This window comes from Physcomitrium patens, chromosome 3 (assembly GCF_059467195.1).
Source record: "Physcomitrium patens ecotype Gransden chromosome 3, ASM5946719v1, whole genome shotgun sequence".
In the NCBI taxonomy this organism is placed as follows: Eukaryota; Viridiplantae; Streptophyta; class Bryopsida; order Funariales; family Funariaceae; genus Physcomitrium; species Physcomitrium patens.
In genome coordinates this window covers 9,160,264-9,175,083 of record NC_143412.1, presented here as the reverse complement: position 1 = coordinate 9,175,083, position 14,820 = coordinate 9,160,264, and the positions used below count along the sequence as shown (strand labels likewise).

General features: G+C 32.9%; 1 protein-coding gene across 1 annotated transcript; it reads right to left on the bottom strand.

Annotated features, from left to right (window-relative positions):
* Positions 1-10,097: 10,097 nt before the first annotated feature.
* Positions 10,098-14,228, bottom strand: LOC112280458 (uncharacterized). Its single transcript, XM_024515980.3, has 12 exons — positions 13,788-14,228; positions 13,487-13,551; positions 13,002-13,074; positions 12,675-12,693; positions 12,272-12,391; positions 11,936-12,005; positions 11,772-11,815; positions 11,461-11,502; positions 11,236-11,295; positions 10,837-10,904; positions 10,609-10,666; positions 10,098-10,458 (listed from the first exon to the last, which is right to left on the bottom strand). Exons 1-12 carry the CDS (start codon positions 14,111-14,113, stop codon positions 10,360-10,362), a joined length of 1,044 nt encoding a protein of 347 aa, XP_024371748.1. The 5' UTR covers positions 14,114-14,228; the 3' UTR covers positions 10,098-10,359.
* Positions 14,229-14,820: the final 592 nt, after the last annotated feature.

Here is a 14,820-nt window from a genome sequence, read left to right as displayed (position 1 = left end):
TGCAAGAGTGTCGGGGTTATCTTTATTGCAATGTCTGAAGTCTGTGAGCTCTGATGCCATTCGGATGTCGGTTGACATGCATTGATATGGTTCCAGGCACGTAAGTTGTTTCTTCAGTGTCTACTAAACTTTATTGACGTAAGTTTCTAGGGGTGTACTTCTCAGTTTGTTTCTATTCCTTAGATACTTATTTAAATTGAAATCATCCCGAGAAATATGACATACCATTCGTCGAAGACTGGGTAAATCCTACACACAAATCAGGGCCTCTCAGTTGCCTCGCTGTTTTCTGTCCGCACTTCACAGTTTTAATGCTACACGTGAATGTCTGCTTCATTTCAATTGATCGCAGCTTGTATTCCACTAGAAGGTAGTTTCGCTAACTATGCCCTAAACATTCAGTTCTGTAAGATCCGATCGACTCGCGGTCTCTGTAAAACTTTGAACTGAAGTTATATCAAAATAATAAGAGTTATGGAAAAACAAAAACAGCACTCGCAAACAAATTTGAAAATTGTAATGGTGCTGAAGAGGAACATTTTGTTCTTTTCTTCATCGATTCCAAGTTTCCTTTTTATAGTGTTTGTCAAATTTGAACATAAAAAAATAAAATACATATAAAAATATTGCAGGTTTCTCATGTTAAATCACTTCACAATTTTTACATAATTGAAGGCTTGTGCAAAGCATTGGCAGCATTGTTTTCTTCGCCTTCGAATTTTAAAGGATTGAGGTTATGTGAGTTGGTAGAGGGTACTAAGTGTTGGAGATGACAGTCAAAGATAGTGTGTCCAAATCTGAGTTCACATTCTACAATCTTATGCCATGTTCATCGACGGTTGGTTATACTTTTGCAGATGTAGTGGTTAGCTATACCCATTTGAATCTCTTTTGCAGTCATCAAAGTCACTAGCAAACTGGGAGACGCTTCTACTTCACAATATATTAGGGCTTGGAAGCTGTCGATTACCGTTCTTTAATTGACAGCCTCTTGATTTCTCAGGATTGTAATGGAGCTACTCAAGTGTGCCCAGGTAGATCAATTGAATAGAACTACAAACTCAATTATTAAGGCAAGACAAAAAGAAAGCTGGCGTTTGCAACTGTATCTGCATTTTAAATTGCACACACGCATCCATTGTGACCTTGGACTAATTTTGCAGAGGGCAAACTCTGCTCATACTAACTTATTCAAATACACCACGCAGTTTTGATGGGCATGCATATACTAGCATCAAACACATCTTCACGCTTTCCTTGGTTCTACTCTTTGAGGAAGGACCTTGCTAATTCCTTAAGCTTTAAAGCAGACGCATTAAATTTTTTGCTTCAATACCTGCTATCCAGAACATCGTCAGGACATGCAACCAGTCCTAACTCTCAGATTCATCGCAAGATGGACCAGCTGCTGTTGACCCAACTAAGAATCACTCAAAGACCATCCAGTGGCTGCCACGTTGGGAAAAGTCCGTGTGTGAGATTTTGCAAAGAAACTTCTGCGTGAATGACAGGCAATAGACTCGCACGTTAGTATCCAAATTCAGTTGCAAAAGCGGTGGCAATCTATGTTTTTCTTAGACCAACTGAAACTAGGAGGTGGTTCGCTCGAAGCTACCGTCACTAGAAAGCAAGTCGGCACAGCGAGGGTTATCTTGGAGCTTATCATCAGAACATGTCATTTCTTCTGTAAAACGCGTGTATTCCCTGTTGGTGAGAGTTTGCCTGTCCTAGTCTAGCACAAACTCTAGTCCACTTTTACAGTCAATTGTGGGATATGGCTCAGGAGCGTAGAAATTCAAAGAAGAATAGCCGCCTTTGATTGTTAATCACGATTGGCGCCTGTAAGCACCCTTGAGACAGTCTATCAAGAGAGATTTCCTGCTGGAATGTGCAGTTCATGCATGATTGATGGGGCTTTAATAGAACCGAAATTATTCGCCTTTAGCCCAATTCGAGGTGCATGGGCTCTAAACTTTTGCCGTTCATACCGCCGCCTTTGTCATCCTCAGCGCGAGATACTGAATTCACATCCACAGTTGCATCAGCATAGGGGTCGCCGAAAATCAATTCTAAGTCGTCGCTAATTCTGTAGTCTCCTTCGAAGACTGCACAGACGTACAGCACAAAGCCGTTCATTGCAACTCTTCCACACAATTATGTTCACAAAAGATTGTTTTTAATACCAGTTACAAATGATGCGGAGAAGGCGAAAGCTTCCAAAGATTTTATGATTGTTGACGCTTTGCAAGAAGATATGTAACCACTTGCAATACCTTTAGAAGTGCTCCTCTCGATGATAGAAAACCTGATAATCTGGAACAGGAAATGGTTAGGATCACACACCACCGTTGATGGCTAATACGGGCAACAATAATAGGTTCTCAAAAGGAGCAGTCATTAGATTTGCTGTCGACGTACCAAACGCAATTAACGGTAGCGTTGAACGTTCCTCTGGTACCATCCACAACCCTGATGCATGTAGAGCTGTTACCTTGTTTCGGCTCAATTGTTCCCACTAAAAACCATGTCCGATCGCTAGGGGAGATTCAAAGAACTAGCTGCCAAAAGGCAGACCAATGAAGCTCACGCGGACTCATAAGCAGGTGCCAACCGCACTAGTCACCAAGAAGCAAATAGTGCAAATACGCAGTAAAAGCCTACAAAACCGACAAACAGTACAATCAAGCTTTCCTGATTCGATTCTGTCTATGTTTTTGTTGCCTTCCTGTTTTGAAGCGGGCATAGAAGGTTTCCAAGCTCCACTTGCATGACGGAACCTCACAAGGAGCGAAGCTCGAGGGCGGAAGAAAGAGAGCTTGGCTGGCACACTGGCCGCTTTCACCCTCCACCCAGAAGCACGAAAAACAAAAACCTGCGACCTGTTTGTTTGTGACCCTCTCCATGCTTTCATGTGTCCCTTTACTCGACACTCTCCGGGGAGCTTGAAACCTGTGCAGCTGGAGCGGACGCTACCACCATGGCAATGGCGCTGCCCAGGGGCTGCACACGCTTGTGGGATTGTGGACATTGTAACGCCTCTGCAACAAATTCAGGTAGATTCTCAACCAGTCTTCTCTCAGCGAATCGCCAACCAAAATTAGATTTAAAACTCGGTGTTTGTGACTGTTATCTGTTGCGAACCTCCACCAGCCATTAATGACTCATCCTACAATCTATTTCAAGCCACCATTTCGAAGCATCGACAGATATTCACTTGAAGCTTTCTGCAAAACCACAACACAGTTCAGCCTGGAATGCGATTCTTCACGTAATGAGCCTTTTCAGTTGGAGACACTCCTCTGTGATGTAGCGAATTGAGGAGTTGTTTTACTTTGCTTTTGTTTGTTATTTGTTCTTTGAAACAGGAGGGGGTATACCCTTTCGCTGGTTGTGAGGTGGAAAGCACGAAGTAAGCACAAGTTCAATTCAAGAAGAGTGCTGTAAAGTACATACATAACACTGTTCTGATGAGGGCTATGTGTCTAATTCACTGTTAAATATTCCTGAAGCACCAACCATGAGTTAAATCAATGGGATAAACCACAGAACAAATTGGCCTTTTGATTGGCTGTCCTAGGTAAGCCCCATACACAATGCGCCATAATAGTTGCTGCTAGAGGGGGGTCTTTTGGTAAAGTACACAGTGATGAGGCTGTCTCTCTTGGTGATTACATTGTTTACAATGTGTTTATTAATTATGGTGTCTCCCTTGCTGTGACTCTAGTCTTATTTGCACTTGCAGTTTGAGTACTCCATGGTTTTGTAACTTGCACTATGTTGATTTTCAAGCAAGCATTGATTTCTGGGCAACAACTATCTGTATATAAATCTCTATATAAATCACATGATTGAATAACTTAGCAAAATTTTTGCTTTCTAATAGTTAAACTTTAAGAATAGTTCCTTGATTAACTTTTTGCACATTTTCCATGACAATGGCATGGATTCAACTAGTGTTCTACAAGGCTTAGATTTTATACTTTTGAGATATTATGCAAGGTTTGTTCATCATGTTGAATTATATAATTCTATCTAAATGACATCTTCCTTCTAATACTTATTATGTTGGTCATTTATACTCTATTCCAAAGTTTTAAAATGTTCATTAAAGTTTTTAGTTATTTCTTAATTTGTTTTTGAATAGCTCTTTACATAATTTTGATGTGTTCTTAGATGTTTGACCAAATCAATTATTGTGTGTATTTGTAAAGTGTTGTTACATTTTCATTAGTCCACATTCCTCATACACAAATGCCTCTAAGCAAAGACCAAAAACTCAATCTATTATATAATGCAAGGAATCTTTCAACAAAAATTGTTTGTTTTCAAGTATTTTTTTTCTTCTAAAGACCTTATTTATAATTGTTTAATATGTATTCTTTTTATACAAATATGTAATTAAAATCCGACTTTTCTTTATACATTCTTATTTCTAAAATTTATAAATATAAATATAAATATATATATATTTAAAAGACCACAAAATTTTTAAAAAATTTTGATTTTTTGATTTTTTTAAGCTTGGTATATTTCTATAGTTATTATACTATAATTCTACATTAAATTCTTTCATGCCATATAAATTATACTAAGATTTTATTTTCTTTACTTAATTTTTTAATTATGCTTCAATATATAAACATAAAAAATTAAAACCATATCTTTGAGCTATTTTGTGCTTCTTTAGTTCTATGTCTATTTTTAAAATTTTGATAGTTATTTACCTATTAGTATTTTGTATATTATATAATTCAAATTTATTTTTTTATTCATAAAATAGAACTTACTTATTTTTTTATAATATAACTTTAGAATTTATATTCAAAATAAAAATAACATCTATTTTGATATTAAAGCTATTCAAGATTTATTGCATGGTATTCTTATAAGTAGTTGTATATACATACATACATACGAATTATAAAGTGTCTTTTATTTTTTTATATGTATTTTAAAAAAATATATAAAGATAAAAAATATATTTTATAAAAAAATAAAAAAATTTACTATCACATTTTTATTTTTAATTTTTTTTATTGTGTGTTTTGGACACAATTATTTTTTGGTGAAAAAAATAAAATATACCTCAAAGAAAATGAGATCACATATTTTTTTAATAATGTGATTAGTTATTTCTTATCAAATATTTATTTTTTTTCCATTTTTAAATTAGAATATTTTTCTTTAAAAAAACATTTTTTGTAAAGGGATTGGTATTTGTGATAATTTTATTACTTTAAATAATATCTTCCTACTATATTCTAATTGCATTAAAAAATCAAAAATTATCCTATCTAATTTTAAAGATACCTTTTAAAGTCATTTTAATGACCAATTTTACTGATTATTATAAAAATAATTAGATAAAGAATTGTTTTTTAAAAAAGAAGACTTTACATATAATATAATTTTTTAATAATGGATATATTTTAGGTGATTTATGAAGATAGTCATGTAGCTTAGAGTAGAATTTAATGTAGAATAATTTCATAAATTCCTAATTTAAAAAAAAATAGCATAGGTTTTGATTTCTTATTACTAAAAAGTCTAAAAAAAGTTCTTTTGTGCATCATCTATCTTATGCCTTCATATTTTATATCCTAAGTTTTTGTCCATCTAATTATTATTCTTTAATTCTCTTTAGTTTAATTTTTATATCACTTAATATCTTTTGATTGACATATAATGTTATATTTTTTTATAATACTATTTGTTTTTTTAAGTACTTCTTTAGTACCATCTTTTGAATTATTTTTTTATATTGATTTGTAAAATTCAAAATGTCTCAAAATATTAAATATATATTTTAAATCTCATAAAAATTTGATTTTATTTTTCTTATTATTTTAATTTCTAACTTAAGTATATATCATAAATACTTATTTTAAAAATAATTTTTAAAGTTGGTACATAGTTCTTTTTTTATTGATGGTACAACAGTTTTTTATTTTTTAAAATTTTCATAAGAAGAATTTTATTTTTAAAGATGTCAATTAATTTTTGTTTTTATTATTATCTAGATAGAAAAAATTTCAAAAACTTACGATTCTAAATTCATTCTTTAAGTTTTCTTACAAAAAATGTTAATAGGTTTTTTAATAAAAAATAAAAAATTGATTAAAAATTTATTATAAAATTATTCAAGTATTTTCTTTTTTTAATTATTACTTCATTATAAGAAAAAAGACTTATGCATATTGATATTTATTATATAATATTTTTTTCTAATAATCTACAGAAGCTACTATAAAATTTTAAAATTGATATTAATCTATAAATAAATTATTTATAATCATAAATTACTATATAAATTGTAGATATGTCCAAAAAATTTAAACATACTTTTAAATAAGATAAGTAATATCTACTTACATAGTAATGCCTCTACATTTATTACTAGATTTTAAATATATCAATAGATAGATTGATATACATATTTATCTAGTACTTGTTTTTTTTGTATCATTGCCATATCTTAGGATTTCTTTTGAGAAGCTAAATAATATTTTTGACCATAAATTTTTATTTAAAGTGTGTTTCTTCTACATATTTTTTATTCATATAATATTAATATGTTACTATATAATTACTTTTTACTCAAATATTTTTTATATTTAAATCTATTTATGATTTTTTAAAATATTTTAATATAGTATAAGATTATATTCTATCTTATATGAAAAAATTGAAGTAGAAAAACATTTAGTTATAAAAAAATTGAAAAGGATAGATAATCATAATTTTAATAATCATTTGCTATAAGATACAAGAAATCTCTTTACATTTTATTTTATGTATGTAGAATAAATAGGATTGAGAACTTATCATTTACAATTCAATTTTAAGATTTTATATTTAAAATTGGATAAGAGATTATTAAAATCTAACTTAAATATAGAATCTTGAACCATATGACATATTTGATTCTTTTCAATTAGCTTAAAAAGATCCAAATATAAAGTTAATTTAGAATTTAAGTTTATTTAGAATAATAATTAGTATAGCTCTAAAGAACATATCATAACAACTTTTATGTAGTCTAACTCTATACAATTTGGCAATATTTCTCTTGGTTAATAAAAACCCTATATTTGTAGTTATGATTCAATAGGCCATTTTATTTTAAAACCAATAATTTAAAAAGTACATGTATATAAGTAGTTTATTTTAAAACCAATAATTTAAAAAGTACATGTATATAAGTAGTTTAGTATAAGCATTTTGTGGTCACAATAAATATTAGATAAAATATAATTAAATAAAATACCACTAACAGGTATAATTTTATAAGATAATTTTTTTTTTTAAACTAAAAAAATATCCTCAAGTAATCATATGGATGTTTCGATCTTTATTTAAGTTAAGTTGAAACTATGTTTTGAATTTAATTTTGCTTTGATTTTTTTCTTATTTTCAATCAATTGTGGTATTATCCTACTATGTCAAGAATATTTACATTTCAAATTATAATCTTTATTTTTTATTTAAGAATTTACCTAAAGACTAAATTATTGAAATGTTGTTGTACCTGGTACTAATAATTTGGAATGTTGTATCACATTTCAAATTGGCTATAGTGGTAGATTAAATTATTAATCTATACTCTATGTATTATGCATGTAGTATTACTTATATAGCATCCAAACTTATACAATAATTATTTTTAGTACCAAAACCATCTCACTTGGTTGGAAGTTTTTATACATATATTATTTTTTTGCATCATTGCTAAACTTAGTATTGTACATGCTAATTCATTTTAAAGAAAATTTCTTCTTTTATTAAATTATGATTATAAAGCTATTAAAAAACTTAATTTCTTCTAGAAAAACTAAAATTAATAGCAAAATTTGACAAGTGCTCTATGATAATGTTATTTCACATCAAAAATCTTAATTTTGTGTGGTTTGAGATAGAAATTGTCTACCAACCATTTATTCTTGGTTAACAAATCTATATGCTATAATAATTATTGTTGTATAATTTTTATTTTTATTTATTTTTATTATATTTTATTTTGTTTACTCTAAAAAAACCATTATTTTAAGGCAACACCACATCTTAAATAATTCCAACTACTATCTCTGAACTAAAACATGAGGTCTTATTTCTAATTATAAGTTCTAGGCTTATAATTAGAAACAGTTCACCTTATAATTAAATAATTTTATTTTGTCTTATAATTGATGATTTTTCATATTTTTTTGCATGCCACTAACAAGAAATAATTATTTGATTTAATAATATAAAACCAATTTTTAAATTTTTATTTAATAAATATTTTTATAGTAAACCAAAATAGTTTAATAAATCATAGATTAATTTATATTAATATTAGTAACGTTTACAGTTTTCTTTTATTCTTCTCTAGAATCAAATACAATGAAATATATGTGTATATATATATATATATATATATATTTACAAATTTTTTTAAAAAATCTTGTCATATTAAGAAATACCAATATTTTCAAATATATATTTGATTCTTTGTATATTTATATTATTTAAAAGAATCAAATATATATTTGAAAATATTAGTATTTCTTAATATGACAAGATTTTTGAAAATATATATTTGAAAATATTGAAAACTTTTAATATATATATTTTAATCTTTCTATAATACTGAAATTCTAATATAAGATAGAAAAAACATTGTTATTAATGAAAATATTGTGTTCGGTTTTGGAAATATACTCAATAATAGTTTTTTAAAATTTTAGAAATAATTTTTTAGAGATATTTTTTTTTATAATTTAGGTGGATTTTTTTTTTTTTTTTTTTTTTTTTTTTTTTTTTTTTTTGTGTGTGTGTGTGTGTATTTAGAAAGGTATTTGTGTCAATTTCTTGAATTGAATATAAATTTCCAATTGTAGATTATGCAATTATCTTGTTAGTTTTTATAGACTATATTATAGTTATTTGTAGACTTTTTATTTATTTTGGTAATAGTAGAATATTTTGCATTCGAAGTAGTAACCTGAATTTGCTAAATTTGATTAATGAAGAAGAATTAACACTAAATTGGATTTTTAGGATAACCATTATTAAAATACACAAGAATAGCACTTATAAGAAATAGGTACCCAATTGGTAATGCATTTCATTCTTGAACAAATCCATCCATTTGGGGTACCAATTTGGGTTCTCTCAAGCCCACTACCCACTAGCTGCCTAAGGATAGCACTCAGATTGGAATAAAAATTGAGATTTAAACTCTTTAGATACCATGGTAAAAGCAAGGTACCTAATCCTGTGAGGCCCAAGAGTTTGTAGTTGACAATCCTTATTCAAAACTTGTAAAAAATAGAATAGGGTGAAAAGGTGGAGAGAGGAGAAAAATCACATCATGTACATTGTGTAAGATATCAAGAATGTAAAATGAATTACCATTAAACAAGTTTTCTGTTGGTATTTTTAATTTATTTAATTTACAAAAGAATAATGTGGTCAAAATCTACCCGATGAGAGTAAATGCCTCAAGACGTTTGAAAATTGAAAAGAAATGTTTACACCATTGCAATGGCTTGTTACAAATGAGTTATTTAATTTTCAGGCTGGGAGCAAATGTCTATTCCTTCATATGGAAATATAACTCCAGATTTAAATCAGTTTACTTCAAGTTTGTCATGTGTATCTCTAGAAATTACACATGTAACATGCAACGAAGTATGGTTTTATACAACTCTACTGATCAGACATGCACTATTTGCACCAAAGTAGGGTGCAGGTTACAGTCATTCCACTTTAATTCTTAGGGTGTACAGTCAGCATGGAAAACAACAAGGAATTTCCTTGTCGCCGGAGCTTAGATGTATTCGTCACATATGATTTCCCCCTCCATTCAAGCTTGCCAGAAATTTTCACTGCTCTCGCTACATGGTAAGTCTCCAGATTGTACAAACATAGTCGTATGAAATAGTCTATGTAAAAGAGTAAAGATCCGTACAATTCGTGTTTTTCATGTCCATTGTCCTCCAAAGATAACAATCAGATCTTCTAAGTTTTGAATTTCACAACAATTTCTAGCTTTTCCTACTACCAGAGCCAAATCGTCAACGACAACAAGAAATTGCTTTAGAACATTGATCCAATAATGGAGAACCTGAGGGGGTTAATATTAGGACATATGATTTACAATTTTCGAAGTATCTTTGCTATGAGTTGGTGCGTCAAACCAGAAACAATTGCAAAGGTTTAAGAAAAGCTCTTGACACTCTAGACGAGAAGGGATGCTCAAAAAGTACAATGTACAAATGCTCGCTTCAGTATGTTACAATGTAAGAGTTTCATACTGTTACCTCAGCAAACTTCAGTGAACGATTTAAACTAGGACAAATCTCACAAGCAGGTTTCTTAGTTTTGAGCCAAAGCATATGTCTTCCTTACATACTCAACAATGTCGTGACTTTCGAACATTGCTGCTCCAGTGTTAGGATCCTCCAGGTATGGCACCTGTATCAAAAGCCGAGAACAAAATTACATTAGTTCCTTCTAATTTAAAATAGACACTCATTACTAAATGATCAGTGCAAGAGATTTACTTCTCAAGACAATCCGAAACAAACACATGCACTTGACTACAGAGCTTGTCATTGTACGTACCTGAAACTTGCCGGTCTTCTGTTTCAGTAGGTCCCTCTTGGCACTTCCTCGAGCACAGCTGCCATAGCCACCCACATACCAACAGAGATTAAATCTACGAGAACTTTACTAGTAAAATTTACACGCAAAACCACACAGTAGCTGTTAATGATATTATAGCATTCGCTTCAAGTACTAATGATATTATAATGTTCAGAACAGCATACAGATAGCCTGACTTGCGCCCACCTGCGATAAACGTGAGGAATCTCGAGCTCACACAAGGCTTCCCTCGCAATCTTACAGAATGGAGAAGACTGCAATTTAAACCCACTGAACCGGTTAAATTTAAGTTTGGATATGCAGTATATGAGATATTTGTAAGATATTCAAATATTTAAGAGAATTCGTAGTTTATGGTGCACAGCTCTTGAACCGAAATCATACAGAGAGACACGTAACACCAAGTTAGGCACTAGAGAGTTTATTGAACTGAAATGTAGTTCTTCCGAAATTTCTGCTGATGATTGAAGAATACAAATCCGTTGTTACATACATTTAAGACACGGTTAATTGGTGCTCCGAGAAAACTGGATAAGATAGATACTCATAAAAGGTCACTAAACGTGAAGGATAAAAGTAACATACCTCATAAGCCCACAGTACTAATGGTTTCTCAGGCAATTTAGCGGGTACATATGTGGAGCCCTGCAAACGGAACAGCAAACCAGTAAGGAATACTTGGATAATCTTCAATATAACGCAGGTTGCAACACGCTTGAATCCAGGTGTAGACATTAATTACCTAGGACATAACATCACAATACAATGTATGATCATTAAAACCTCATTGAGATTAGGAGGGATAGTCACCTTTCCCGCACGCCCAATTAGAGCAAGGCCAGCTGTTATTGTCTGCAATCACAAAGGATCCACTACACCAGTTACACATGAGACATCGATTTCCACATAGGAAATACCACCAACTTCCATTAACACTTCATCTACACTCCAATTTGTACCAATCGGAGATATCTGAACAAATATCTATGTTGGACATGTGAAATGTAACGGTGTTCATTCCTTTACGATCACACCAGTTTCCAAGTATAATAATGTGACTCAAGGGTAAACATAAGTAGGAAGGCCAAGCTGATGCTGCTTAGGGTGTTCGGACTCAATACCGTCAATGCACCGAGGTTGAGCATAATTGGCACTTGTCCGTCACCTGCACAAAAATCCAGCCGCTAAGATCCAACCCCGGGTGTTCATTCGAAGGATAATATCTTCTACTGGTGACAGCAAGCAGTTAACTTCGACGCAACAAAATAAAGATTGTGTTGCATACCGTATTTTTCAACTAAATATTTGATGATGTCGTCAGATTCGTACATGGCAACATTTGTGTTGGGGTCAACCTGACATTCATTCAAGTACCCTTTTTAAAAAAACTATCTAGTGCAAGTGCACCACTTTTCTGTGTAGACACATAAAAGCCAAGGATAGAACTAATAGTCCTCAATGTATAACAGCAATACTGCAACACATAAATAATGAGCACAGTCTGATCCATAGAATCCCGACCTCCGACGAAAAATGAACGCAGACAAACTAATTCTTACTGGAGATTCACGTTTAAACATCTACATAGCAACAGTAGGTAACTTCAGGTTTCGATTCAGACCATGTAAGGAAATTGCTTCTTTCCGCCCATCTCATTAGCCTTTGGACGGAAGTTAGGACCATTCTTCGGACATGGGTAGAAGATCACATCGATGTCCAAGATGGAAACTATCTCCCTCACCTGTTCGTGAATCATTCTAGTAAGGTCAATCAAGCCTTTCTTCCCAGCACATTCTGCAGTTCTACAAGAATTACTAATGCAACTGCTAGAAGAGCTCAGGACTACGAGTACTGTAAAGATAACAGCTCCTTCTACTCACGAACCGATCAGGGGTCACAGGTGTAAAGATACTCGAATAATAATGCTCGATGAAAATCAAATCTAATAGAATTTACAGAAATGTGCCCGAAGAAAAACCCAAATGTTTGAAGGAAATCAATGATTTTATGACAGCGATAAATACCTTTCGGCAAAAAGGACAACTGGAGTAGGTCAAGCACCGGTCAGTGGGCGATGATCATGCATTCAAACACCCAATAATCAAGAACAGTCAATAGATATACCAATTCGTGAAACTACTGCGATAGATACATTTAACAAGATCCTCAATACTTGAAGGTAGGGTTTCCATCCTCTCAGGTTTGATGTAGATGTCACTAGAAATGGAATTATCCATAGAAAACATAGGAAAGAATCTCAGCCTTATATAAAACAATTTTAATAATAAAAGCTGTCGCATAGTCAACAAACAAAAATCAGATGGCTTGAGAACTAGGGATAGAAATCATACCCTTCAAACTCGTAAATCTCAATGGGTTTTTCAGGCCTAGGCCCTGGATTGGCGACCTCCACAAACTTGCGCCCTAGAGAACAATCAAACTTTTAATCAGGTCAATTGGGTTTCAAGTTCGGACATCTTACTTTCAATGGCGACGTCAATGCCGTTAGCACTTTAGTAAGACAACTTGTTTCTCTAGGCAATTTAAAGTAATATTTGATACTCCATTTGAACAAATGTAAGGAGCAAGAAGATGCTCGATTCAGAGTGGCAGCGATCGTATTAAAGCCAAACGTCAGAAGTCTTTCAGTGATGTGTAATTCAGATACGCTTAAAAAACTACACATAGCCTGATCCGAGGAGATATTCACAGAATCATGAATTTTTCACAACAGGTTTCCGGCACCAGACAGGGGAATTCAACCATGAAAAACACAAATATTACAGAATTATACTAATTTCAGTTGTACACAGAATATCAGGGATCGTAACTATACCTGCAAATGGAATAGCATATTTGTCATCTCCAACTTCTGCTGCAGGTTTATTCTCTACTTTGTATCTGCAACGTTCAGGAAGTGCAGCCATTCCAACAAAAAAAAACCGATTCTCAGGACTTCCTCTTTACCCAACAATCAAAGTCCTTAGACGACTCTAATTCCTCACATAATTCAAAAAAAAAAAAAAAAAAAAAAAAAAAGAGACGAGAAGGAAAATTGTAGCCGTCCAAGATTGAGAAAAATCCACAATGCAAGTTCCAAGAGCATCACCAACACCAACAGTAAACGCAGCGCTTACCCTTTGACAAGTGCGCCAGAACCCAATCGAAAAGGCACATTTAACGAGCCCCCCAATACAGCACCAATCATGTCAGACCGAACAGTGAACGGCCCACCCTTAAAATCAGAGTTCACAGTCGTCTCCGACGCAGGAGATGGCGCTGGTGCCGGAGTCTCCGCCTCAGATTCTGCAGTACTGAGGTTAGAGTCTTTCTGCTCGGCCCTCACAACGCTCACAGACTTCCTGAAGCTTGATGTGCACTGCTTGCGGGGTAATGCAGACACAAGCGACGGCACAGACGTCTTTGCGGAATGCAACCACGATGTCGAAGTAGCGCCCGCCATGGCTCCAATTCAGAATCAATGGATAATAATTCAGCAACAAGTGTGTCTCAATTAACTCGATCAAGCTTCCTCTGAGTGAAAAGCCCAGCGTTCTGCCCTGCAATACAAAGCACAAAACCTCATCTTTGACGAACTCAAACGAGCTCGTGCTTCATCAGCCCACAACCCACACAACCACAGTCCGCGGTAGACGTGGCGTGACTCGAGACGCTCTGACAGGTAAAAGATCATAGTTGGCATCGAACTCTGCGGGGGTGGCATCCCATTCGCTAAAAGCTCGGGTTGTGTACCCTATTTGGACCTCAGATTTCTGTACTACGTGGTCTCCTGGGATTAGTTCGAACACTTCGCTGTTGATAGAGGACGGATTGCATCGTCCTCCGAAGGTGGTGATCTTTCTTCCGCAACGTTCTGAGAAGAAATTGGGCTGACAAAAATTGACGCCTAATTCTCAATTGAGCTAACAAGCCAAAAGTCATATTCATTATATTTTAATAACTTCTGCATTGGCTTTTTGCCTAATTTCAAGTGGAGTTGTACAAGATCCGCTTGACCAAACAACCATAGAGTGAAGAGTGTGATTGTGAAGTGGACAAAGGATACTAGCTATATAATTGGTGGAGACAAAAAACTAATTAATCTCTCAGCTTTCACACTAGATACAAACAACCAACAAACATTTTGGTCGAAAGTGCTAAACCAAATGA